The sequence below is a fragment of the Pimephales promelas genome, chromosome 2 (genome assembly GCF_988280905.1).
Source record: "Pimephales promelas chromosome 2, fPimPro1.hap1.1, whole genome shotgun sequence".
Lineage (NCBI taxonomy): Eukaryota > Metazoa > Chordata > Actinopteri > Cypriniformes > Leuciscidae > Pimephales > Pimephales promelas.
In genome coordinates, this window is record NC_142770.1 from 6,572,809 (window position 1) to 6,600,036 (window position 27,228).

General features: G+C 35.3%; 4 protein-coding genes across 10 annotated transcripts; 3 read left to right on the forward strand and 1 right to left on the reverse strand.

The window, feature by feature from the left end:
- Positions 1–431: 431 nt before the first annotated feature.
- rbck1 (RanBP-type and C3HC4-type zinc finger containing 1) lies at positions 432–8,588 on the reverse strand. 2 transcript variants are annotated; one of them, XM_089120935.1, is made up of 13 exons: positions 8,434–8,588; positions 6,967–7,019; positions 6,734–6,878; positions 6,547–6,643; positions 5,963–6,161; positions 5,778–5,878; positions 3,722–3,895; positions 2,681–2,841; positions 2,484–2,595; positions 2,232–2,411; positions 2,050–2,148; positions 790–933; positions 432–698 (listed from the first exon to the last, which is right to left on the reverse strand). In XM_089120935.1, the coding sequence occupies exons 2-13, from the start codon at positions 7,001–7,003 to the stop codon at positions 618–620; spliced, it is 1,530 nt and encodes a 509-aa protein (XP_088977061.1). In that variant the 5' UTR covers positions 7,004–7,019; positions 8,434–8,588; the 3' UTR covers positions 432–617. The 2 variants fall into 2 exon arrangements, with proteins under 2 accessions (XP_088977061.1, XP_039547237.2); XM_039691303.2 differs by having other exon boundaries at positions 3,722–3,898; positions 8,434–8,587.
- Positions 8,589–8,911: 323 nt separating this feature from the next.
- rpp14 (ribonuclease P/MRP 14 subunit) lies at positions 8,912–11,391 on the forward strand. Of its 3 annotated transcripts, XM_089121702.1 has the most exons (7): positions 8,912–9,024; positions 9,451–9,561; positions 9,672–9,756; positions 9,976–10,052; positions 10,292–10,370; positions 10,636–10,708; positions 10,828–10,963. In XM_089121702.1, the coding sequence occupies exons 2-6, from the start codon at positions 9,488–9,490 to the stop codon at positions 10,705–10,707; spliced, it is 387 nt and encodes a 128-aa protein (XP_088977828.1). In that variant the 5' UTR covers positions 8,912–9,024; positions 9,451–9,487; the 3' UTR covers position 10,708; positions 10,828–10,963. The 3 variants fall into 3 exon arrangements, with proteins under 3 accessions (XP_088977828.1, XP_088977826.1, XP_088977827.1); XM_089121700.1 differs by having other exon boundaries at positions 10,636–11,391; XM_089121701.1 differs by having other exon boundaries at positions 8,961–9,016; positions 10,636–11,391.
- On the forward strand, positions 10,740–11,391 carry LOC120492963 (hydroxyacyl-thioester dehydratase type 2, mitochondrial-like). The gene has a single exon (XM_039691304.2). The coding sequence runs from the start codon at positions 10,740–10,742 to the stop codon at positions 11,238–11,240; it is 501 nt and encodes a 166-aa protein (XP_039547238.2). The 3' UTR covers positions 11,241–11,391.
- Positions 11,392–12,134: 743 nt separating this feature from the next.
- Positions 12,135–27,118, forward strand: pxk (PX domain containing serine/threonine kinase). 4 transcript variants are annotated; one of them, XM_039691302.2, is made up of 19 exons: positions 12,139–12,438; positions 13,836–13,886; positions 13,975–14,022; positions 14,152–14,338; positions 14,425–14,502; positions 15,368–15,441; positions 15,717–15,791; positions 18,226–18,330; positions 18,445–18,546; positions 19,226–19,387; positions 19,526–19,643; positions 20,694–20,772; positions 21,226–21,274; positions 22,171–22,248; positions 22,447–22,533; positions 22,635–22,698; positions 23,943–23,996; positions 24,466–24,493; positions 25,615–25,855. In XM_039691302.2, exons 1-18 carry the CDS (start codon positions 12,325–12,327, stop codon positions 24,480–24,482), a joined length of 1,542 nt encoding a protein of 513 aa, XP_039547236.1. In that variant the 5' UTR covers positions 12,139–12,324; the 3' UTR covers positions 24,483–24,493; positions 25,615–25,855. The 4 variants fall into 4 exon arrangements, with proteins under 4 accessions (XP_039547234.2, XP_039547236.1, XP_039547233.2 ...); XM_039691301.2 differs by having other exon boundaries at positions 12,141–12,438; positions 23,940–23,996; positions 25,615–27,118; XM_039691300.2 differs by lacking the exon at positions 24,466–24,493 and having other exon boundaries at positions 12,135–12,438; positions 25,615–27,118.
- The last annotated feature ends 110 nt before the right edge of the window (positions 27,119–27,228 follow it).

Here is a 27,228-nt window from a genome sequence, read left to right on the forward strand (position 1 = left end):
AATATGAGGAAAAAACTGTATTATATAAATTATATAACAATTTCATTTTTAATTATGACATCAATTATTTTGACAATTGAGTATTTTTCTTTTTTATATATATAATTTGATTACGATCCATTCAATTTTATGCATTTGTTGTGCATTTAAGTAAATCGTCAATGCATCATTTTTTGTTTTCTTTAACAGTTCTTCATCATGCCATATTGCATATTCTACTATGATTTTACAACAAGAAAATCTTTTGATTATAAAAAAAAAATCACCAAAAATAAGTCTTTTCTCTTACAATAGCATTGCACAAAGTCCCAGAGCATCAAGTCGCCAGAAAATAGTAGTGATTAATGACTGTTTAAAGCATTTTTTTCATTCTATAAAAGCTCAGATACTTTTAATTTTGTAAACGCGTTCTGAATCTTTTACTCCTGTGACATATCGTTGAATCTGCTTGCTGTGCCAGTGATATGACAAGAGAAAGTGAACGTTTTAAAGGTACAACCACAACTGTGGCACATTAACCTCACCTGGATTATTGTAAGACGTTTCATAAGTGTTGTGTTACTGTAGCGCAGGTTTTTGCTTGTTGAAGAAGCAGCGTTCACGTATGCCGCCATTGTTCAGTGGCAGTTCTGGCACTGTGGATGGCAGATGACTCCGTTGACTCGACATCTGCAACCACCCGATGTGTCTCCGGTACCCTGAGGAGTCAAAACCAGGTTTGGGTTAACTACTGTATATCTGATGCTTGTGAATCACTGAACGAATGAATCATGTGGTTTGCGGTCCGACCTTTGGCCCCCATCGGGCTTGTTTAGTCACCCAGCAGATCTCAGTCTTGCACATCAGACAACAGATCCAATCACAGCCGTCTTTCTTCTGGACGATCACCTGACATTTTGGACAGTTCATCGCCTCGCCGTTCTTCAGGAGTTGCTGGAATGGAAAACGGTTGACAGCTAATGAACATTTTAGCATTAATTCTTTTTCAAAAAGCTGAAATAAAGCACAACCAATGTAATCCGATTCCCGAACAAATCAATTATGAATCCGTTCTTTTTAGTGAATCAAAAGTGTACAGCATGACCAGTGTAGTCTGATTCCTGAACGAGGTGACTCTTATGAATTGGCTCTTTTTTGTGAATCAAACACATTCAACAGAACCAATTTAATCTGATTCTTGAACAAATGACTCTTATGAATCAGCTCTTTTCAGTGAATCAAACACATTCAACAGAACCAATTTAATCTGATTCTTGAACAAATGACTCTTATGAATGAGTCTCAATACCAGCAGGAAATGACTGAGGTGCCCCTGAGCAAGTCACATAACCCCCAATAGCTCACCGGGGCGCCACAGCAAAATGGCTGCCCGCTGTTCTGGGTGTGTGTGTGTGTGTTCACATTTCAATTTCACACAGTGATTCCTGAACAAATATGAATCATATCTTTTTAGTGAATCAAACATTGGTTGCACTGTGGATGTGTTTGATTCACTAAAAAGATATGATTCATGTGAGTTGTTTGTTCAGGAATCAGACGACATTGGTCACAATGTGCGTGTTTGATTCTCTAAAAGGAGCAAATTCATAAGAGTCACTTATTCAAGAATCAGACATTGGCACTTTTTAGTGAATCAACTATTATTAATAGACAATTATTGTACATTTATTTGTCAAAAAAAAGCCTTAATTGAATCTGTTCATTATATAAAGCGATCATGTCTCTTCAGAAAAATGTGGACTGAACCGCTCCATTAATATGGGTTATTTTTATGATCTCTTCATGAACTTTTTGTAGAATCAAATCGTCACTTGCGTAGCTGTCAATGGAGGGACAGAAAGCCCTCAGATTTCATCAAAAAAGATCTTCATTTCTGTTCTGAAAATGAACAAAAGTCTCAGGGGTTTGGAACGACGTGAGGGTTAATGACAGAAATGTCCTTTTTGGCCGAACTATCCCTTTAAGGAAATTCTTACTGATGCCCATCCCTAGTGGGCGCTGTTTCAATATTAACAAAAACAGTGTGAAATAAATGAGTTTTCCACCCACATCCAGCATCTGCGTGGTCTGCCGGGCTGCGTCGTCATTCTGCGCTCGTATACGCAGGTCGTCCTGGTACTCCTGGCAGTTCATTCCCTTGTGAATAGCCTTGAAAAAACACAAACAGTCTATTAGGTCAACGTAACATGCACTTAAAAACGGGAATTGAACTAAACAAACGTGACGTTCACCTTGCAGAGGATGCAATTGTTCTCATTGCAGATGTCACACGTGAATTCGTTGACGTCATCTTCGAAGATGCACCAACCGGCGCAGTCGGGCGTTTTGCAGTGGTAACTGTTCTCACTGCGCGACTCTGCGATGTTCAGCCTCAGTTCCAGAAACTTCTGGTACTCGTCCTGAGAGAGAAGCTAGTGGGAGACAGTAGAGTTAAGTAAACCGCAATAAGTCAAGGTTAACTGATACAGCATTAATGATCTTACCGATTTGATTTCTCGATCTTGAAGTATGCAGTTACAGGAATAAGCGTCGTCTCTATATGGACACGCCACCTCGGCATCCGTGCAGTTCAGAACAGTTTCCTTCAGACACTCCCTGTGGGATAAACAGAAGTTGTATTTTAGACTATGTTTCGGTGGTACTTCCTGTTTACAGGACCAAATGAAGTGTCTTAAATGACCTGCAGAAGCTATGGAGGCACTCTCTCAGCACGGCGCCCTCTCCTGGCATGATGGTGCAAAAGCAGATGGCGCAATCCAGTTCATCCGTGTTCCCCACCAGACTCTGGGAATCTGTTTCCAGGAGTTCTTGGAAATTCTTCTTTCGTTCTTCTATCAGAGACTATGAATGGACACAGCCACATGTGTTATGTTTGTGTGTGTTTTTTTTTTATGTGTGTTATGTCAAAATGCTAAAAGATTATTTTTTGAATTAATGACATAATGTGGACCTGATCCTAAAAGACGCTATCCTAAGATAAGAATTTATCCTATGGAAAAGAATAGAATTAAATTAAATTATAATTAAATTATTATTAATTTTATTTTATTAATTACATTATTATTTATATAATTATTTATTTATTAAATTATTTTTATGTGTGATTAATAATTAATGAATAATAATATTTTTTTTATTTTAATAATATAAATAAATAAAATTTATTATAAATATTTAAAAACATTTATATAAAATATTTTAAAAAAATCTTATGAATGTGTCGTAATATAATTATATAGGATATAATATAATTTATCCTATTGGTAAATATAAAAGGCAAATTGGGAAACAACTGACCTGCAATATCCACGATGAAAAAAGATACAATAGCAATCCTCTTGATTTTTATTTTATTTTATTCAAGACTGTATAAAATTAAATTGCTTTATTAGTTTGCTTTAATTAATAAAACAGTATTTTTTTTTATCATTTAGTCAACAACAAAATGAAAAATGCTTTTTGTGATGCAAAGTAAACAGCAAAATAACCCACTTAAACACTTTCAAACCAGTGTATTACACAAATACATTGTTTGGAAAGTCAAGGAGTGTGAAAACTCTCTAAATGTTCCTTGTTTTCACTTTCCATTGATCCACAGCTCTTTTTCTACCGTAAAGCTTTGTAGATGCAGGCATACGGTTAAGTACTTTCAAAAGTTTTGTTCCACAGATGTAAAAGTGGTTTTGACTGTAGTCCAGTATGTTGTGTCCTCTCATCTAACCTGCTCGTACTGCAGGCTGGCGAGTTCCTCCTGCTGGAGTCTCCTGGTTTCAGTCTGGTCCGGCTGGTACAGGTCCGGCACTGTATAGTTCTCAGGTCTCGCTGCGCTGCACATCTCGCACCCCGGACGTGTGGGTTTATTCAGGTATGTGCACTCGGGACATGACCAACCAATCTTCTAGAAAACCAAAAACAATTATAATTACGAGATTCATTGATAGATAGAGCGACAATGATAGCTAGAATGTCAATGATAGCTAGAGCGATGTAATTATAGATAGAGCGACAATGATAGCTAGAACGACAATGATAGCTAGGGCGACATAATGATAGCTAGAACGACAATGATAACAAGAGCGACGTAATGATAGATAGAGCGACAATGATAGCTAAGATGACAATGATAGCTAGGGCGACATAATGATAGCTAGAACGTCAATGATAGCTAGAACGTCAATGATAGCTAGAACGTCAATGATAGCTAGAACGACAATGATAGCTAGAACGTCGATGATAGCTAGAACGACAATGATAACAAGAGCGACGTAATGATAGATAGAGCGACAATGATAGCTAAGATGACAATGATAGCTAGGGCGACAATGATAGCTAGAACGACAAAGATAGCTAGAACGTCAATGATAGCTAGAACAACGTCAATGATAGCTAGAACGACAATGATAGCTAGAACGTCAATGATAGCTAGAACGACAATGATAGCTAGAACGTCAATGATAGCTAGAACGTCAATGATAGCTAGCTAGAACGTCAATGATAGCTAGAACGACAATGATAGCTAGAACGTCAATGATAGCTAGCTAGAACGTCAATGATACCTAGAACGTCAATGATAGCTAGAACGTCAATGATAGCTAGCTAGAACGTCAATGATAGCTAGAACGTCAATGATAGCTAGAACGACAATGATAGCTAGAACGTCAATGATAGCTAGAACGACAATGATAGCTAGAACGTCAATGATAGCTAGAACGTCAATGATAGCTAGCTAGAACGTCAATGATAGCTAGAACGACAATGATAGCTAGAACGACAATGATAGCTAGAACGTCAATGATAGCTAGCTAGAACGTCAATGATAGCTAGAACGTCAATGATAGCTAGAACGTCAATGATAGCTAGAACGACAATGATAGCTAGAACGTCAATGATAGCTAGAACGTCAATGATACACTCTAAAAAATGCTGGGTTGTTTTAACCCAACTTTGGGTCAAATATGGACTAACCCAGCCGTTGGGTTAAATTTTTACATTACATTTTTAACCCAACATTTCGGGTTTGTCCATATTTGACCCAAAATTGGGTTAAAACAACCCAGCATTTTTTAGAGTGTAGCTAGCTAGAACGTCAATGATAGCTAGAACGACAATGATAGCTAGAACGACAATGATAGCTAGAACGTCAATGATAGCTAGAACGTCAATGATAGCTAGAGCGACGTAATTATAGATAGAGCGACAATGATAGCTAGAACGACAATGATAGCTAGAGCGACGTAATGATAGCTAGAACGACAATGATAGCTAGAACGTCAATGATAGCTAGAGCGACGTAATTATAGATTGAGCGACAATGATAGCTAGAACGACAATGATAGCTAGAGCGACGTAATGATAGCTAGAACGACAATGATAACTAGAGCGACATAATGATATAATGATAGTTAGAGCGACAATGATAGCTAGAACGACAATGATAGCTAGAACGTCAATGATAGCTAGAACGTCAATGATAACTAGAGCGACGTAATTATAGATAGAGCGACAATGATAGCAAGAGTGACAAGCTAGAGCAACAATAATAGCTAGAACGACAATAATAGCTAGAGCAACAGAATGATAGATATAGCAACATGATGCAAGTGACAGTGACAGATTGAGTGACAGATTGATAGATAGACAGAAAGGTAGAGCAACAAAACGATAGAGCGATAGATAGATGGAGCGACAGATTGATAGAGCAAAAATTAGATGGAGATCGATTGGACTCAACTGATGAATAGAGCGACAGACGGACGGACAGACAGATAGATAGATACCTGAGGTTTAGGAGGTAGAGGAGGAGGATGAGGAAGATCGCCTCCTCTGGCGAGCAGCTCTGGTGAGCGTTGAGGTCGGGGGCCGATGTTCTCTATTATAACTTCATTAAGAAAGACATGATGTTCAGTAAACTTGTTTTAAATATACAAGCTGGGATTTTTCATTAGAAATATAGTCTTGATACCATCAATCCGTCTGTCCTGTTTCTCTTTTCTCTCTTGTTCGCGGCTCAGTTGGGCAGTCTGGGCTGAACGGATGAAGAGGAAGGCAGAATCGTCGTGGTTTCGGACTCCGTAATTATACAGGGTGTCTTTGTCCTGGGCGAGACGCTTCCCGATCACCCAGCGCTGGAGGGCCGGGTGGAAGCCGTAGTCTTTATTGATCTGGAACACAAATTTATATATATATATATAGTATATATTTATTTATTTATATATATTATAGTATATAGACCATTTCACAAGATGTAAACAACACTGGTCCAGAAACACTTCCTGTTTCAGTTTGTAACTCTTTTCTTTATTTCACATGTAAAGAAAACATCTTAAAGATGTTTGTTTAACTTTTTGATTCAGTTTTAAATGTTCTGTTGGTTGTATTTTATCCCAGCTTTTATGTAGTGTTAAAAACTGAAACAGGAAGTGCTTCTGGACCAGTGTTGTTTACATCTTTTGAAATGGTCTATATATTTATAGTATATATTTTATTTTGTTTTCCAAGAGTTTTCCTTCTCACGTCCATCAGGACCATCACTAACACACTCTTCACCTTTTCTTTGAGCTCTGAGACCGTCATGTAGAGAGGAACCAGCACTGTTATTGGGATGTGGGCGTCTGATACGGCGTCCGCCACTCCTACCCTCAATCTGCCGCCACACAAAGCCAAACACAACCATGGTTACGTATGCTCAGCGTTTCAGTGTTTCTCGTGTGATGGAACCGGTCTGACGGCATACCTGATGCTGTCTTTAGAGTACACGTCTGGATTTATTTTGACACACACGGGGAGTTTCAGGTCCAGGAGTCGATCCAGGTGTTTAGTGGCTTCATCTTTGTCTCGGGAGTTGATGGCGTCACTCAGCAGTTGTGCGGCATCCTCCGCTGCCATGGTAACATAAGGCATGTTGCTGTGTCAAAATATGACTTATGGTATTTATATTTACTGCATAATATATTTACTAACACTCACCTTCTTTTATATTGCAAGAGGCATCTAGGGCAGCCATGCTTTAATCTTGAAAGCTTAGTAAAAAAAATAAAAATAAAGCAATAAGTTTACGTAACAATAATTTTAAATGGTTATTAAAATTAAATGTATGTATAAAATATTGTGTTTTTTTATATACTGTATATTATATCCAAATATGTATAATTGTATATGTCCAAAACAAAAACAGCAATGCCATGGTTTAGAGAAAGAAATATATTAGATTTTGTTTTATTATTTATTGAACAATAACACAACAGTGGTAGTGTTATCTCACCTTGACAATACAACTAAAAATTAGCTTACAATTTTTAGACATATGTGCATACTAAAAAAAGTTTTAAATATTGAATATATTTAAAATATATATATATACTTATATTTTTAGATAAATTAAATATTTTTTTAATAATAAAATATTATATAATATATTATTTTTATTATTATTATATTATTTTTTGTCATGTCATTTCACATCATAATGTATCATTATATCATTATATGTCTAAAAAACTGCAATAAGTTTTACGCTAAAATTGTTTTAAATAGTTCATATATTTATATAAATATATTTAAATATGTTTAAATAAAATACAAATTTATAAATAGCAATAAAAATATTTAAATATATTATATTAACATTGCAATACGTTTTAGTCTGCATTTTTTAAAATAGTTAATATATTTAACAGTTAACAATTATATATTATAATATATTATTATATGCTATTATAATATAGTGTAATATATATTTTAATATAATATAATATACAGTGTGTGTATATATATACACACACTGTATATTATATTATATTATATTAAAATATATATTACACTATATTTCCAAAAAAAGCAATTTTTGTAGATATTGGATCACAAACAAGTACTGTGCTTATACTATGGTTTTTGTATATGATCTGCACTGTAAAAAGTGGTAACCTGCAATTGTTACATTAAAGAGCTATTTCATTAAAGAGCTATAACTCATTTAATAGATTACATTTAGGTTTGCTGGTATACATTTATCTTGGTTCAGTGATGTTAAATCATATTTTTGATAGTTAATTTATGTTTGATATGATATGGTATATTCATATACCTTATTTAATTGCATTATATTACAATACATGCCTGTTCCAGATTACAGTAGTACTTTTATTGACATTTTGCACCAGTTGAAATTCGACCCATTAAACTATTCTAACAATTGGTAAAAACATGGCAGCGCAAATGTACTGTTTGTTAGCGTAATTTATAACTAAACCATAATAGAAATAAGTAATTATGAATACCGGTACATATATTTTTACCTACATCTAAGAAATTGCATACAAAGTGCATTATGTATTTTTACACTATCGTTCAAATTTGACAACCGCAAACATTAACATGCCCTCGTTCAGCACACCAGCAGCGACAGAAAAACAAATATGACGAAATGAAACTTACCAACCATAGGACAAATTTAATAAAACTCTTCGTGTCCTATCTGTGTGTGTTTAAGTAAACGTTGTTAATTAAAACCTCCGTGCTATTCTCAAAACGGGAAATTTAAAGGAATGAAAAGTGAAACGAAGTTGCTTCAAGGAAGTTCCAGTCAGCGCAGTGGGAAAGTCTCGTGAGGTTGTGCAACCCATCAAACAGATGCGGAAGACACTCGGCTGACAGTTCACTGTAGTATTTGTACATTTATGCTATATAATAAAATGAATTAAAATAATAATATTTTTTCGAACAAAAAATCGAATATAAATATACAAATAACTGAAATTAAAGTCCCTGTAAAATCCAAATTAAAGTTTTTTTTTTTTAACTTTTAGCTGAATTGAAATATGGCCAAAAATATAGCTGTAAACATGACTGCTTTTGTTTAAATAGTCTTCTAAAAATATAAAATATTTAATATAAAATATAAAAGATTTACTGTCTTACTGTCATTTGTTGACTTTTAACGAGGTGTTCTCGCGAGATTTGACAGCGCGAGAGGGTGCATGGCGCTCCGCGTGCTGTGAGTGAAGGACAAACAAAGCCTGTAATTCCGTGAGTTTATCTGTTTTTAGACATCTAAACGGTTGTTTAATTGCATAATTCAATATAAATTGATGTTTAAGCGGCTGCAGGTTCTTTAACTCCGTAGTTTAAGTGTTTCTGGAGTTGGGAGCGCCAACACAGACCTTGCACGTGACCTAGAAGAAACTGATCTTCCCAATAATGCTTATTACTGTAATAATTCACCTTTATAAAAAATATTGTTGTGACAGTACTATGATAAAAATGATTTTATTGTATTGTATCGCTGCAATCTCATATACCTGGTTGTATTAATTTAGCATGTTTGAATATGCAACTATTTATATAAACAGACATCTCTGTGACAATTTCTGCCATTGACATGCATTGATTCTTGAAGTAAATATGAACTGAAATGCATCGATATTAACGAGTTTATATCTTTCTTTATTCTAGCACACCATCTGAAAGGATTTGTGTCAAACAACAAGCTATGGAGGAACCCTCAAAATTTGAGCGATATGTTTATAAAAATGCTTCAGTTTATCATTATATGAAAATATCTCTGTAAGTGTCATGATACAGGTCAGTTTTGATCTGGATCTTTTTTTTATTGCAGTCTTTAGACGGTGAACATAAAATGGATTGAAAAACATAACATTTTTCTTTATTTTTAGTGTTTTGGCGAATGGAAACAGAAATATTCCTTCTGCAGATTTCAAACAATTGGTCATCCGTGGACTTAAAGAACTTTACGGAGAGGTGAGCACAGTACCATGTAGGAATATGGTTTCTATAAAGTCTAGTAAATGCAAATGCATAATACACTGGGAATTGTTCATTTAATTATAAATAACAAAACGTATAAATAACTTAATTTTCTTTGTTGGATAAATATGTGCTGGAGTCAGTAGTCTCTTTTTACTATATCCTGCTTTCTGACTGTTTCTGTTGCGTAATCATATTTGTTCTGTATGGCAGATTGGAGCTTCTATTCCATTTGATCTGCTGAAGTTTGATGAGAACGAATTGACCGGCGTACTACGAGTGTACAACAGGTAAGTCATGCTCCTAGCACAAATCTCGAACATTTAGACCAAAGTGTGTAAGCATGGTTTAATTGAAGTACAGAGCTGTTAGTAAACATAAATAAACTTGGGGTTTTCCTCTGGCCTCACCATTTTACATACGATTTTTTTTTTTTATCTGAAATGAATAAACACTTATGGATTTGTCCCACTCATTTTGTGTATCTAATGATGTTCATTTTGAATATTCTGTTGTTTCTTAATCTCAGTGGCCTGGTGAAATTATGGAGTGCATTAACATTACTGGGATCATATCAAAATGAGGCATGTGCATTCAGAGTCACACAGGTAGGTATTACGCTCATTTACTTGAGCCCTGAGTCTGCACTTTTTTAATTCGCACTGGATTTCAGTAAAGAGCTTGTGGATCAATTGCATCTCTGCCAGGAATGACTCGACATAATTTTAATGTGGCTATTGGCAGTCTGTCAGCCAAACTGTGCGTACTTAGCAATTTGCATCAGAAAGGCGGTTACTGTGATGTCTGTTTATCTACTTTTAGATACTGAAACCTGTTTTGAAAGCAACTGTAATGTTCCCTTTATCATTGCAGGTGTCGCCGTTTTTGTTAGCACTGTCCGGGAATAGCCGTGAGCTGCGGTTTGAAAACCAGTTGACATCGTGAGGTGGGCCTACAAAACAAATACCTTGGAAAAAATGACGTTCTTTCTTAGAAGAAGTATTTTCAACAGAAATGTGTATCATGCTGTCAACTCAGCACTGACAGTTCCTGCATCCCTCACAGTGGGGCACAGGTCGCTTTACATCGGTGAACGGGCCTCGCTAAGCAAAACATTCAGCGCCAGAGACGTTGCGCTTTTTGCTGAGCTGACAGGGGACATGAATCCTCTCCACCTCGACCCAGAGTACGCCAAAACGACCTCTTTTGAGAGGCCCATTGTGCACGGAGTGCTGATTAACGGTCTCATCTCAGCAGTTATTGGGACAAAGTTGCCCGGTAAAGGCTGCGTGTTTCTCTACCAGGAAATACGCTTTCCGGCACCCCTCTACATTGGAGAGGAAGTTGAGGCGGAAGCGGAGGTTAAAAAGATCAAAATGTCCTTCGCTTTTATTTCTGTTTCCTGCGCTGTCAAAGACAAAGTGGTCATGGAGGGAGAGGTCATAGTGATGATGCCACAGAATGGAGAGCAATCGTGAGGAATGCTGCCGTTTCAGTTCCAAATGCTTCCAGGAATTAAATGTTTTTGCTTATTTTTGTTCTTTTGAAATGTGACGCTCACACAAAGATTTAATATTCACTGCTTTTGTTCCCTGAGGTGCAGTTTAAATAAACTGTGTGAGAAAATAACTTGACTGGTGTGGGTAAAATCGAGCTGTTTCCGACCTCATCAAGGAGATCATTTTCAGATGCTTTCAAATAGTAATTTGAAAGCAGTATGGTTAACATAATAATATTGCAATTAACCAGCAAAAGTAACCTTTTCAATCTTCTGTAATGCATCCAGAGTGTAACGTCAGGTTATTCACCACAAGATCTTTTGTGCCTTGTTTACATTTAATATTTGTAACAGTTTAATTTATTTTGTATATTGGGCAAATTTAAAAAATCAGGATACATTTCCAAGAATATATAAGATAAAATTGAGAATTCATTCATATTCAGTCACATGTTACTCCGACTGGTCACATGATATATTTTTGTCAACATTTACCCTCAACGCTAGCAGCTTAGCAAAGATGCAACGCTTGTGTTACAAACTCCAACCAAAATTACATAACAGCAGCCATATAAATGAAGTTGAAAATAGTTTATTTTTTATTTTGATAAGTTTAATTTCATACCGAGCCTCACAAGAAAAGATATAATTGAATTTAGCCGTGAAGCCTTATGTGGTTTCCTGTTTGAGTGCACTTATTAAAACATGGCGTCACTCAATTTATTTATTTCATTTCAATGTTATTGTCAGAAAAATAAAACAGAATATAACTGTAAATAATTGATCAATTTCTGTATTTTCGGCCGGCTTAAAAGATAATGGTGATTATAAACAAAAATGCGGCGTCACTCGCTTTCACTCGGGAGTGCGCACCCGAGTGGACGCGCTCCTCTCAGAAACAACATCTACGTCATAGTTTACTGGCAGTTTCTGATTCGTTTCTCCCACGTTGTCACAAGCACAGTCTCGCAGTGAACCGTCACGTCGTTTTACCGACAGAGGCGGGCTCTCGGTTAAACCGAACCCTGTCGAACCGGGGCTGTTTGGTGTTGTTTTGATGCAGGATGGCGTTCATGGAGCAGCAGCCGCAGCCGTTGTCCGGGAGGAAGCCGCCGCTGGACGACACCGTGCCGCTGAGCGCCGTGATCGAGGCCAGCCAGAGTTTACAGGCGCACACGGTAAACAGAAACACCGGAGGGTCTCTGGGTCATTAAAACCTTTCATATCGATTATAAATGCGCATGGAAATGTCAGCAGATCAGATTTAACGGGGCTTTAACGTCGATTATGACGTTCAGCGTTGTTGATTCTCGATTATTTGTCGATAAGGATCAAATTAATCGCGTTTAGTGACAAAGATGGCTAGTAGTTTAATATTAATTTCTGTAGTGAGTTCAGACTGGAACACGTAATGTACATCTAGTGAAAGGTAAAAAAAAAAAATTTAAATGTAAAAAAAAAATAATAATCTGATTGAAGAAATGGGAAATGTCTGCATTCTGAGTTTAAACATTGAAAGATTTAGTAAACAAATGTCAACTTTGAATGAACTGACAAACAGTAGCATAAATCCTTTAAAAATATGTTTATTTAAAATTAAATATGCTGAACATAACCTTTAAAGAAAAGTGATGTGTAAATAGTAGTTTAAGAGGGTCAAGATTAAAAAATGATTAAGGTTTGAAGTAAACAATTTACAAGCATTTTCACAACAGATACCATCTATGCTGTAGATCTCATGTGACAATTTAAACGGTCTGTCTGGCTCTGTACTTGTGGTTTTACGGGCGGAATTGAAAAAAGTTCATTTGCATTTGAGCCGAACATAATTTCCTTGTGCTGCGAAACCGAAGCCACGAGACATACGAGTTTCCTTTCTCATCCATTCATCTTTAACCTCTCATGATCCATCATATGAAAGTGCAATCTAGTAATCCACTTTCTCTTCTGTAAACTTTACAACCTGTTAAATGTCCTGTTTAAAAAAAAACTGAACAGCTTCCTTCGCCTAAATAATCAGTTAATATGATTGATTAAATATATGTATTGCTATTTATTTTGTTATCTATACATTTCACAGTGTTGATGATTTTAATACATGAATTGTGTGGAAATAATCAGTCACAGTGGATGTCATCTAAATAAAAAAGCGGTGCAGTGCACTCTGGAAACTGAGTACCTTTACTCTCGTTTTAGTCGTATGGAAACTATCAGGTGACATTTTTAAAGGAGAGTCAAACATTAATGAGTAAGCATCTGGACCTCACCGTAAACGTCAGGGTCACCGTGAGGTTTTTGGAGACTTGGTTACGTTGTGTCTTTTCACTTCCTGTTTTGACATTTCTTCACAATTCTTTCATGAAAACCACAAATCTATGACACCATGATTTCAGTCTTTTGAATTCCCAATATTGTGAGGAAATAACAAAGCAAAGTTGGACTTGTTTAGGTTGTTTTCCACTAGTCAGGCTAAACTGGTTTGCTGATGTTAAAGCTAAGCCAGTTTTTCAGCAGGGTCTATTTAAATGTATATTTCCTAGTTTGGATTCAGTTATTGTTTTTTCTCTATTAACAGGAGTATATCATTCGTGTCCAAAGGGGCGTTTCCACAGACAACAGTTGGACGGTGAGTTTGGACTATCTGTCTATCCATGGCGTCTATCATGTTTGTTATGGTCACAATGACTGATTTAGTTGTCATTTTTTTTCCGCAGGTCATCCGGCGATACAGCGACTTTGACATGCTTAATAATAGTTTACTTGTAAGTGGACTGTTAGAACATGCTGTGTTGAAAAACGATCCTTTCCCATAAATGTGTTTGACAACTACCTTTTCCAAATAAACACTCTTTCATCAGAGTAAGTATGAGTCAATCTCTCTGTGTTGATAGATTTCCGGCCTAAACCTGCCACTTCCTCCTAAGAAGCTGATAGGAAACATGGACCGAGAGTTTATAGCCGAGCGTCAGAAGGGTCTTCAGGCCTATCTGAACCACATCACGCGTCACCATGTCCTCTCCAGCTGTGAGCTGGTCAAAAAGTTCCTTGATACTAACAATTACTCCGCAAACTACACAGGTAATACAACTAGGGTGTATTTTAAGACTCGATGGGATTTTGTGGATCAAAATTATTCTAAAACTCACCCTTGACTTATTTTTCAGAAATAGCCTTACAGCAGGTGTCCATGTTCTTCAGATCCGATCCAAAATGGGAGGTTATTGAGCCGTTAAAAGACATTGGTGAGTGAAGATGTACAGTTATTGGTCAAATGCTGACAATTTACATCATATTATAAAATATATTATTTATTAATTAAAATTTTAGTAGCTTTTACAATTGACCGTGAGAGATCAATGTCGTCAGCCTTGAGGTGCAGCACAACTATAAAAGTTAATGATTCAAGTTTTATTGATTTGTTTCTCATGATGACGCGCTGTTTATATTCGCATCTCAGCAAATCACGTTGACACATTGATAGGTCCTGACAACTTGATGGATTTCAGAGGATGGCATGGCATTTATTCTTCTTCTAAAAACAGTTACATTGCCGAGACACGTTTGAGAAGAACCTTGCTGTTTGGTTTCTTTCAGAGGAAGATTCATAAACAAAGTTCTGACATTTACTTATTAGAACATGTTCAGGTCATTTTACTGCAAAATCAAAAGAAAAAAGAAAAATAATTTGAAAATTTAATCAAAATTAAGTTTGTAAATTGTCATTACCGTAATGAAAAAAACTCTTTGTCTTCAATGCAATGCAAAAAAAAAAAAAGTTAATTAATTTGTTTCATTTTAAAAATACGTTTGGAAAGTTGTTAAATAGAAACTTTAATAGAAACAGAAAAAATAGAAACTGGAAAGTTGTAGTTGTTAAATTGAATTTGTTTGGTACTGTATTACTGTATTTTTACATGTTACGGTAATGAAACTTTAAAGCAGAAAATGTTCTTATGTGTTATGAAATGAATGTCACAATACAAAAATTTTATTATTATATTATTTTATTGTAGTATTTTTCACTTTTTGGTTTTTCAATTTTGAGGTGAGATTTCTATTCATTGATTTTAATATTTATTCAATCACTTAATGTCTGTCTTTTTACAGGCTGGCGATTGAGAAAGAGGTACTTCTTGGTCAAAGATAAAGATCATCCCAAAGAGAAACAAGTATTAAGTTGGGTAAGTTTCATTTTGATCCATACAAACACAGATTAACTTTTTTGCTGGTATATTCTTGCTCTGTTAATCCTGTACTTTGACCCTCAACTTGTTTAATTCCCATTATTATGTAACCCTGATGCAGTACATCTCAACACTACTTTGTTTGGCTGCACAAAGAACTTAACTAACTTACTAATCCCTCTTGACGTATTTGTTTTCATTCTCTTCTATAATTGGCCACAGCATTGTGTGACCCTTGTACTCGCTGTAACACGCTTCTTTACCAATTATAGGTCGATTTGGGTCCAGATAAGTTCCTGTCCGACAAAGATCTCCAGTCTGCGATGAAGCTGCTTCCAACATTTTCTGTAAGTCTTAAATTGGGTTGTGGGGTTACCGGTGTTGATATATTCTTGCACAATTGTTGTGTGAGTGTTGTTATGGTGTTGCTAGGAAGTTCAGGCCTAAAATACATTTACGACCATTCAGATTGAAAATCAATTTAATATAAATATAATAGCATTAATTTTTTTTTATTCATCAAAACATTGTTTCAGTGTGATGATCTTTTAGCAATCAATTGACAATAGACATTATTTTCATGACTGATATGCAGTTATCGTAATGCAAAAGAAATAGGAATATAGTTAATTTGACTTTTGTTGTATTTAAGTGCATAGCTGTTCAGGAGAGCCGAACAAACAGTTGGGAATGAACTAAAAGAGCCTGTCTTTGTGTACAGACCCGAATGTTTGGATGTTTTGTGTGCGAACGCCGTCATGTGCTCTTGTTTTTTCTGCGTCCTCAAGTTCAGCAGCCGTACTGCCAGATTACACATGACTTTAATGGAGTCTTTTGTAAAGATGGGCTTGCAGTGATCGGTTTAGACACCCGAACACGGGTTAGATGCAGTCTTATTTTAGTGTTAAAATATTTTCAGTGTTAAGATATTTAGTTTGCTTTTATTCAAAATTTTAGTCTCATTTTTTGTAATTTTATGCGCTTATTTATTATTTTTAGTTTCCTTAAACTGTTCATTTTCACAAGAACAGCGTTTTGGGAGCGTGAACTTTTGAAATCAGGTTTCAAAGTGCAAGTTTTTGAAAACGATACCATTAATGTCTCTGTGTAAACTACCAAAATACGAATTTGTGAAAATGGTGACATCATGTGTGCACGCGTATTGTGTGTTCAGTCTGTAGGTGCGTAGAGTTTCTTTACAAAGCCTGGCATGAATAATACAGCGTTTTTAATAGTTTTCCCGGATCCGTGTGAACAGGGATCTTTCGGACAAAGTCGTTGTCTGTACGGACAAAAAAAACCCGCAAAAGAAAAACTTTTCCATTTTTTTAGTACATCGTTGTTGTGTAAACAAACCCCTAGTTTTTATTTATTTATTAACCCTTTATTTTATTTAGTTTAAGTACTTCAACTTCAACTTATTTCATTTAGTTTCCAAGGCAAAATTTCGACGTTTTTCACTTAATATTTATAAGACTTCGTTCATCTTCGAAACACAAATGATGTTTGTTTTTTGTTTTTTATGTTAGAGATTTCTGTGCCTCCATTGAAAGTCTATTCACCCAAAACTTTTATAAGGAGGTCCTAAAAGAAATCCATATGAATGGAGAAGTTTAATCCACATCAAATGAACAGACACAATTGCTTTATATGATGAACAGATTTAATTTAAGCTTTTATTGACATAAACGTTGATTAACACTCACACATATAGAGCACAAAAGATGGAAACCCAAACATACTTGCGTCCTTCGCAAGAACGAACCTCATTGGTTCTCATGCTTGACCTTCTGTTTACATATGAGTGCTCTATGTATGTGAATAAAAGCTTAAATTAAATCGGTTTATCATATAAATCTCTTCAGAAGACTTGGATTAAACAATGGAGGGACAGAAATCTCTCGTTTTTTAAACATCTTGATTTGCGTTGCGAAAATGAACTAAACTCTAATGGGTTTGGATCGACGTGGGAGTGAATTTTCATTTTTGAGTGAACTATCGCTTTAATAGTTACTTCAAGGCAAATCGTCAGTCAGATGGAGGTGGACGTCTGATCTCTGCATTCCAGATGAGCAGATTAAAGCAATCCAACTGAGAAACACGGTAATGAGGAATGCATGACAAGGTCATTTCTGGCCATGAGATTCATGGGAAAACATGCAGGAATATGAATTCTAGTGTCCTCCAGAATATCATAGCACTTGTTGTAGAAGAAGTCTGCTCTTCTTTGCAAACAAACTCAAGAAGCTCCAGATGCAAAAGATCAGACTTTGTTGGTCTAGTCTGTATATCTAACAATCTCACTCTTACAACCTGTTTAACCAATTGGGTTATCTTTGGGTTATTTTTATAAAGCCAAACTCCTTTTCGTCGGCCACAATTAATTCCTAATCTTTCTGGCTTCTCTTTAATAGTGGCGTTCATCCAATTGGTCTGTTTTTTATCATACAGAGAATAGATTAAAAACCATATATCAAGAAAGTTTCCATAACATATTAATCAAAAAGAACAACTTAACTTTTATCTTTGTACCGATAAGTGTGGGTCATAGTGACCTGATGGCAAATTGAGGCCTAATGTTTCCTGTTTCATTCTCCAATTTCTAATAAAAATATACTTTATATTACCTAGCAACCAACCAGAACACTTTTTACGAACCAAATAGCAACACCCTGATGACTCCAACAACATCCTAAAATTGTGTCAGTGACTTTTGCATGGACAAAAACGCTCAAAGAACAAGTTTACTTAGAAGTGTTTCTGTTTCTGACTTTTCCGTAGCATTCAAACATCTCCGCCGTCAGTTTCGCCACTAGCAGTGAATCGTCTGCACTAGTCATTAGAGTTTTCAGCGAGAAAGGAACGCTTAGGGATCACATTTGCAAGGTTTGTTTTCTTCTTCTTGACTTGTCAAAATGTTTTTCCTTTTTTTTCTGATCGTAACTTTTAACATACTTCAATATCTTTTTAATTCTGTCTTGAATTTTGCCGGTCCGCCAGGTGAAGCCCAAAGAACCCTTTCTTAAGAAGTACTGCAATCCCAAAAAGATCCAGGGTTTGGAGCTGCAGCAAATCCGAACCTACGGAAGACAGATTCTGGAGGTCCGTTACGGCATGTTCAAAGATATTTTTTAGTTTTTGAAAGAATTTAATACTTTTAGTCATCAAGGACGCTTTTTCAAAAGTGACAGTAAATGCCATTTAAAATATCCTTTACACAGAAGATTTGTATTTCAAATCAATCTTTTTATTTATTAAAGAATGTCTTTCCACAAAAATATGAAGTAGCACAATTGTTTTCGACATTGATAATAATCAGAAATTATTTTTGAGTGGAAAATCTGCATATTAGAATGATTTCTGCAGGAATAATCACAGGAATAAATTACACATTACAATATATTCCAATAGAAAACAGTTATTTTAAATTGCAATATTTCACAATATTACAGTTTTTACTGTATTTTTCATCAAATAAATGCAGCCTTATTGAGCAGAAGAGACTTTAAAAACATTAAACAATATTACCAAACTCAAACGTTTGAATGATACTATATATTTGAGTTTGCTACCTATTATATACGTCAAACTTTAACATTGTTTTTTCACTACCGTATTTTCAATTGTAAATATGTAATTTATGTTTTTTTTCCAGGCTCTAAAACGTTTGAATGATACTATATATTTGAGTTTGCTACCTATTATTTTACGTCAAACTTTAACATTGTTTTTTCACTACCGTATTTCCAAATGTTAATATGTAATTTATGTTTTATTCCAGGCTCTAAAATTTCTCCATGACAAGGGTTTTCCGTACGGGCATCTTCATGCATCCAATGTCCTGATCGAGGAGAACACGTGTAAATTGTTGGATATAGAGAATTCATTACTGGGACTGCCATCATATTACCGACCCTATGTAACACAGTTCAGGAAAATTAATGTAAGATGACTTTATTATTGTAATACTAAATATGAAAACCAAATTAATGAGAAAATAATGTATTCTAATAAAATTGTTAAATATTTGAATAATTCAACTGCTTGATGTTGAAAAGCTGATGTTTTTTCCTTTCATCAGACAACAGAAAGCATAGACATCTACTCATTTGGACACTTGCTTTATGAAATGACGTATGGCCGCCCGCCTGATGCCGTGCCTGTAGATCAGTATCCTACGGCCCAGTCCCCGTCTGTAGGTCAGTATGATCTTCTGGTCACCCTTTATGAATGTTCTCTGAGTGTATGACCAATCACCCCACATTTAGTCAGAGGAATAGGGGGAGTTGTTTTTTTTGTTTTGTTTTTTTATGTCCCCCTATGCATTGGGTCTCATTCATGAAACATTCGTAAATATACAAATAAATATGAGAGTGTTTTGCGCGTAAAGAGACCTTCCCGAAAACTGTTCTCCTGATTCACAAATACTTCGTAAATGTCAGATGTGATAGTGAAATGTGTGTGTTAATGAATTCCAATCAGTCGTAAATGGGATGCGCATGCACGTTCATTCTCAATTACCATAAATCCCACCCATTATATCCGACTGACAACTATATATATGCATATAATAACATGAATGTGAATGAAAAAGAAAGATTTCTCGGATGCAGAAATTGAAGTTCATTCAGAATGCCACATTTTATTTTCAAGCGTACATAGTGGCGTATTGGTTCCTAAAAAAAAGGAAGCTTGGCAGCATATTACAGATGCAGTTAATGGAGTTTGACCATCTGACCAATCAGAGCAGAGTAGACCAATCAAAACAGACTAGGCCATCTCACCAATCAGAGTGGATGATGAGGGGAAGTGTTTTTCAGCCTTGTATGCATGTAAATGTATTGTGACTCCAAAATTAAATTAGGAACCTTTAAAATAGCATAATTGGGGCACTTTAAACATGGTCAAATGTACTAGACTCTTATTGTAAACTGAAAGCACAAATTAAATTACCGCATATAAAGTACTTCATAAATGTGCAAGCAGGCTCATAGTAGCACTGATCAGATTACTGTCTGAATGTGGAGAGCATGGATGTTGTATGTATAACAGGCTAAATCAATAAGTAAATTAGTTGTAGTTAATTTAATAAGTTGAACTTGCCATTTCAAGCTACAAAACATTAGCTGTTGTACAGTTTTATGCAATAGTTAATAACCTACTGCAGAAATCCCAAAGTGGCTTCGTAAAACGTTTGTAGTTAATGGTTTTATGTAATACGTTACCTTTTGTTTTCCATTTTCCCACAGTCTCAGTACTTCAGTCCATCCTGTCCACTGAAGCTTGCAAAACAGGAATGCCAACCGTTTCCCAACTACTACAAACACCGTGAGTTACGATGTTCACGCTCAGGAGTAAATCTCACAAAAGATGTTTGGCAATTAGTTAAAAGTCTTATATTTTTTGTTTTATCATTATATTTTTTTATTGTTTTTATAATATAATATTTTGATTTAAATGATTGCCATAATTATCATGAGTTAATATGTTGTGTAATATCATGAAAATAATGTCCAATTACAATGTTGCAAAAAAATAGATGTCTTTTTCTTCATACAAAAATACAATTTATTTATTTATTTTTCTGTTGATTTTTGGCTAAAATATGAACCGGACCCGTTCTTGACTAGTTTTGTGAGATCCTATGAGTCAAGAGTACATAACCGTCACGTTATTGTGAATCTAAAGCGTGTGGTTGAAAGTCAAGCAGTAATTGTGAAATATGACATTGTTTAAAACTGAACCACAAACGGTTGTTGAGTTTAACTCTCTTTCTAACAGGTTATTCAATGATGTGCTGCTGTTTAACTCGGAGAAACCCCAGTTTAAGGTAAACAAAGTAAATTTTGAAGCTTAGGAGCACAGATTTAAGTTTGGTCTCATTTTAAAGAAGACCGGTTTAAGTTTAGGTTAAGTATAGGTTTAAGTTTATGAGCTTTATTTTATATACCGGTAAAATGGATGTTTAATGAAACATGTTGAACTCTAAAAAGGCAAGAAAATCAAAGCCACAAATCTAAAGAAACTCTCTTCCAAATTTTAGGTTGATATCTTAAAAGATGAGTTTATAGTAAGAGTTTGTTGTGCACAATGACAGATTTTCCCCATTGTGTGCCAGCAAAACTCCACTGGTCACACAGTGGTTGGATTTGTTATTTGCACTAGTTTTTCTCTCTTAAACATTACAAACACACACACACACACACACATACACACACACATTTTTTATTGCATACGTACAAACCACACTCTGACATCCATGCCAACATACCCACACAATTATCATTGCATGATTTATCCAATTGGCTCTAATACCAAAACAGAAAACGGGAATAAAGTTAAGCCAAACCTGAGAAAATGGCACCATCTGGTAAAAAAATAGTACAAATTAAAATTGTGAAGCCTTGCCAACAGAATAAAAAAGCCTCTTAACAAAGATTGCCTAATTTAATAGTTAAATGGCCATGGGATTAAAAATTGCAGTTTTAAGGGGTTTTAATGCTGACATTTTTGTCCAAAAGGCGCTAAGAGAAAGTTTTTTGTGTACCTAGTGCAAAAAAAAATACATTTTTAAAGGAAATGGGGGTGAAATAATAAAATAAAGATACACTCCTGGCAGTTTGCATAAACACAGGCAAAGTGATCAAAAAAACAAAAGACAGAAATGTCCATAAGGATGCACAAAGGTTTTACAAACTATTATTTTTTTCTCTTTCCGAACTCCAGATCAGCTCCAAATTAAAAGAGGCCCTGAAAGCGTCTAAAGAATGCTTAGAGAGGCGTCTAGTGGAGGAACAGAGGACGGTTAGTGCATTGCTTTGTTCACTTTTGGTCTCTTGTGCAACAAATGTGTCGCAAGCACAAATCTTGTCATTTCATTCTAGGAAAGTGGAATAAAATGTGATGCTGTCCACATTTTCACCAACCCAATAGGAAAATCCTTTCAACTTTTCTTCGAAAATCCCGTTACGTTTATGTAACCGAAACCTCGTGTGTTTTCAGATCCACCAGCACAAGAGGTTGACGCGAGCGCAGTCGCACCACGGCTCAGAGGAGGAGAAGCGCAAGAGGAAGATGTTGGCCAGAAAGGTACATGAGTTTAAACGCTTTACCAATTATTAAGATTCACACTGTTTTATCCTGAACGTAATGGTTCTTAAAACCAATTAACTAATTAATTTTGGTTCCAGAAATCGAGACAGTCGACATATGAAAATGAGGAGGAACTCTCTGTCAAATACAATAACAACTCTGGTAGGTTTCATTTATTATCAAACTTTCCTTTATTATTAAACAACTTTAATTTAATTTCAAATTGTACGTTTTCAGCATTCAGGGTTGCAGAAGTATTTTTCTCAATAGGTATTTCGGGACAGTCTTCTGGGTCTGTCCATCTCAAATGGACCAGTGGAGGTTGCTTGAGCATTTTAAATGTTCTTCTTTTTGTGGTTGAATAAAAGTGAAAGTCTGTAAAGTCTGTAAAAAATGGGGAAAACGAATATATACATGTAAAATAGAAAATAGGAAAATTAAAAATGGTCAAGCAGCCAAATTTACAATTTTTGGACCACTTGACATAGATTTACTCTTCAGTAAGAAGTAATAAACCATGAGCCAAACCAACCTGGTTCAAAATTAATCACAATATTATAAACTTTTGTCTTCTTTAAATACTTTTTTGTTTTGAATAAAAGACTGCATACTTAATGTCTAACTCGCCCAGTAATTAAACAGTTTTTTAAATAATTAAGTGCACACTCACTCACAAGAAAAAAATTAAGAATTACAAGATATAAACCCAAACTCATGAAATTCTGACTTTTCTGCCTTTTTCTCGCAAATCTAACTTTTTTTCCTCGCAAATCTGACTTTTTCTTCCAATTGTGTTTATATCTCGCAATTCTGACTTTTTTTCCTTGAAATTGTGAGTTTATATCACAGAATACTTAGCAAAAAAATTTGTAAATACAAAAATACACAATACAAATACACAATTACCTTTTTTTCCATTTTTTTATTCAGTGGCAGAAACAAGCTTCAATAGACTTGTGATTTTTATTAAAGCAACTTACCATTACTGACCGTTAAATACCGTTACCTAATATTACTCATCGTAAATATTAAGAGGTTTATCATTATTACATCTGATTTTGAATGGCTTTTTTACACTCTTATAAGAAATGGTTCCATCCCTCACTTCATATATGGAACTCCTTTTTTTGGTGAAAGGTTCTATTGGCCAAGTATGGAACCCCAGGATTCTATATAGAACCCAGAGGAACCCTTTTTTAAGAGTGTATAGAACGTTTTAGGGGTTCCAAATATGTAGTGCTGATGGAACTTTTTTAAGGTTCTACTTTGTATATAGAACCTTTTCTTCTAAGAGTGTACCAGTACCCTCCTGTTGAACTTTATTACTGCCTGATCCAAGATACAGCTGTCAATGTATATGTACAGTAAAGAACACAGTAAAAATCATTTTAATGGTCTTCCAGCAGGTTCTGGGGCGAGTTCACCTCCAACCTGCCCGTCCTCACCCACTCCTCTACCAGGTATGTCCCGTTTATAACTCTGTTCATCCTCCAACATTATGTAAACTCCATCAGAAGAGTTTGTTTTTCCTGGTTTGTGCATTTATCCAAACATTCCCGTACAGTATGTCCAATCAAAACAATCAAAGTTTTCCAAATAAATCAAAAGTAATTCTAAATTTATAAATTTGTTGCATGATGTGGTAAAATGTTTTCGATTGTAGCTCACAGGTGCATTAACATCTCCTGTTTTTCTATCAGATTGAGGTCAGTCATGACCTAATCACTCTCGTTTCCATGATCAATCGCCAATTTCCTCATGAAATCGGTTGCAATCTCCATTCATCTTACCAGATCATAATCATCCGATGTGTCATCTCATTCTGATATGATCAGTAACTTGTGTGTGCCTCTCTCTGTCTCTCTCTCTCTCTCTCTCTCTCTCTCTCTCTCTCTCTCTCTCTCTCTCACATGCTGTCTTCAAAACTAGAGCATGCGCCATTTTGAACGTGTGCGGGGTAAAGTAATTCAATAATAATCTATTTCCACTATAAAGTTGCAGCTCACCCTCCCTCAGTAGTACATTCTGATTCCTCACAGTAAAACTACTACTCATTAATATTAAATGAGGTCCGTTCAGCAAGTTTCCAGCCTACTGAGAAGGGTTAATGCAACTTTAAAAGTTCACAATCTGCAATTGTCTGTTTAGGCACAAATTCTGGCTTTTCTGAGGGTAAATTCTCTTTCTAACAAGCACTTTTTGTAGATTGTGAGTCTTATATATGCAATGTTTATATTATCAACTGATAATACTTCTTTTTAAGATACAATTTTTTTAGATGATCTTTTTAATAAAGAATTAAAAAAAATTGTGGTCTTAAAGCAACTGCAACTGAGCACAACCTTGCATCTTGCTTATTGGTTCAGAAGGCATGAGTCATGCTGTCAGCCACTTATTTCCAAGAAGGTGATTGGTTAGTAAATGATCACAGTATTGACAAAACAGCATTAAGTTATTTAAAGTCAACATGAAATGGAAATTTTCTTTCTAATCCTCATATTTGTAAGTATTATGTAATTAAGTATTATATTTTACTATTTACTATTTATTCATATATATATATATATATATATATATATATATATATATATATATATATATATATATATATATATATATATATTTATATTTATTTTAGGGCTGTCAAGCAATTATTTTTTTTATCTAATTAATCGAATCTAAGTCATTATTGTGTTAAATGGGAAAAGCATCAAATAGACATCACAAAAAGTAGCCTTAGAAAAAAGCATTTGATTTAATATTTGAAAAATTTGATTCAACAGAATTTATTTCACATAAACTTTTAGGCTTCAATGGCCATGAGGGTGAGTAAATGATAACATGAAATGATGAACTATACCTTTAATGGGTTTTTTATTAATATGTAAAAAAAACGACAAATGCTGCTTTCGGGGGAATACTACTTTCATGTTGGCTTTAAATGTTGCCTTTTGTGGTAAGTGTCTCATTCTGAATGGCTGCTGTACTTCGCTTCCTGTCTACATACCGCAGAGGATTCTGAGTATGTATCTTACTGAAAGCGAATCGATAATGATGGACTTTGTTCTGATTTCGCAGGAGCACCTCCAGCGCCTCCTCTTCCTCCCCCCGCTGCTCCTCCTCCTCCTCCTCCTCCTCCTCCTGGGAGTGAACCCGTCCCTCCTTCTCTCTCACCTCCCGCTGCCAACGGCGTGGGCCGGGGTGCCCTCCTCAGCTCCATCCAATCCTTCAACAAAGGCAAACTGAAAAAATCAGAAACTGTCGACCACAGCGGCCCACGTTTGTGAAAGAAAAGAAAAAAACGCTCATCTTGGTTTTAGTGCAATTCATCCACTCAGTTTTTTAGCAACTTGCATCTAACAGTGAAGAGTGACTGTATGTGAACTTCTTCAATGTTTGTTTTATTCACATTAAATTTCAATGGAGCCCTGCATTTTTTTAAGCTGCTCAGTGTAACCTAAACAATTCTGCTTGGACCAGCTGTCATATTTAAAAAAAAAATGGGCATGCACACTCATTCAGGCGAAAAAATTGACCACCTATATTTAAAGTACTGATTTCTGAAGACACACGTTGGTGGAGAATGCGGGCAGCACATTTACTTTGAATGGAAATGTTATTGGATTTTACTTTTGGTTCATAAAATGAGTGATGAGTTTCATTCTGACATTTTAATTCCACTTTGATTATGGTTCGGTTTGGGATGATGTTTTTTAAGCATTTGCCACATTTGCCATTGTGCCTACAAAAGCTGAGAGCGTTCTTTGTTCTCTTTGTTTTTTTCCTGCGGAAATATTGAGCTACATTGTTCTAATTTTCTTTCAGAAGAAAGTAATATTAGTATTCCTGTTCTGCAAGATCACAATCAACATGTTGCACAAATAGCAGCATTTGAATGATGCGTTTATCATTTATGCCCCTTAACGACACTGTCGCTGTACCAGAAAAACAATGGCTTTGATTGACCACTGACATGATTATATAATGGCCATTGTTATGTCACTTACGCCATCTACTCCTATTGGTTGTTTCAGTCTGGTGGTAAATGGAAGAGATTTCTTGTCTTGGACACAATGAGGGAGAAAGTAACTTCTATAATTCATGTTCATTGCAGGGTCCAGATTTGAAAAATGGATTCATTTGTAATCTGGAACGATGTACAATACGATGCGCAATAGTTCATCTTTTGCTCTTGTAACCGTAAACTCATTTGTACATAGATTCATACAGACACTGAAACCATTATAGCTAAATATCGTAATGCATATTCCTAGCTTTGTTATTACCTTGGGGGAAGAATTTAATAATGTTTTCGTTTTTGCTACAGCACTTTACCACTGAATATTTAGCAGTGGTCTTGAGAAAAATGTTCTAAAGTTTACAAAGAGATTTATCTATGTCCAAGAAATTTGCCTCTGTACAGTTGCCACAAACGTTATTCAAAGCACTGGAGGTGAACATCCTCAAATTGCTGAAAAAAAAAATGTTTTCCCTGTTATAAAAAAAATTGTATTGGCAATATTTTACAAGAATGGTCTTGTGCTTTTAGTTGTGAACATTGAAGTAAAGACATTGGAACAAATTGTGTGGTTTCATTCTCACTAATATAAACTAGTAAATAACTTGTGTATAGATACATATAGTGAATAATATATTAGAAAATGTAAAAAATCGAATCCAACAGCTATATAT

Coding starts and splice junctions, on each gene's coding strand:
- pxk (XM_039691299.2), top strand. CDS start 12,325: ATGGCGTTCATGGAGCAGCAGCCGCAGCCGTTGTCCGGGAGGAAGCCG. Junction 15,442..15,716: donor AGAAACAAGTATTAAGTTGG/GTAAGTTTCATT, acceptor TACCAATTATAG/GTCGATTTGGGTCCAGATAA. Junction 22,699..23,939: donor CAAATACAATAACAACTCTG/GTAGGTTTCATT, acceptor ATGGTCTTCCAG/CAGGTTCTGGGGCGAGTTCA.
- LOC120492963 (XM_039691304.2), top strand. CDS start 10,740: ATGACGTTCTTTCTTAGAAGAAGTATTTTCAACAGAAATGTGTATCAT.
- rbck1 (XM_039691303.2), bottom strand. CDS start 7,003: ATGGCTGCCCTAGATGCCTCTTGCAATATAAAAGAAG. Junction 2,412..2,483: donor AAGATCGAGAAATCAAATCG/GTAAGATCATTA, acceptor GTCTCCCACTAG/CTTCTCTCTCAGGACGAGTA. Junction 934..2,049: donor AGACCACGCAGATGCTGGAT/GTGGGTGGAAAA, acceptor TTTCCATTCCAG/CAACTCCTGAAGAACGGCGA.
- rpp14 (XM_089121700.1), top strand. CDS start 9,488: ATGGAGGAACCCTCAAAATTTGAGCGATATGTTTATAAAAATGCTTCA. Junction 10,053..10,291: donor GTACTACGAGTGTACAACAG/GTAAGTCATGCT, acceptor TCTTAATCTCAG/TGGCCTGGTGAAATTATGGA. Junction 10,371..10,635: donor GTGCATTCAGAGTCACACAG/GTAGGTATTACG, acceptor TTATCATTGCAG/GTGTCGCCGTTTTTGTTAGC.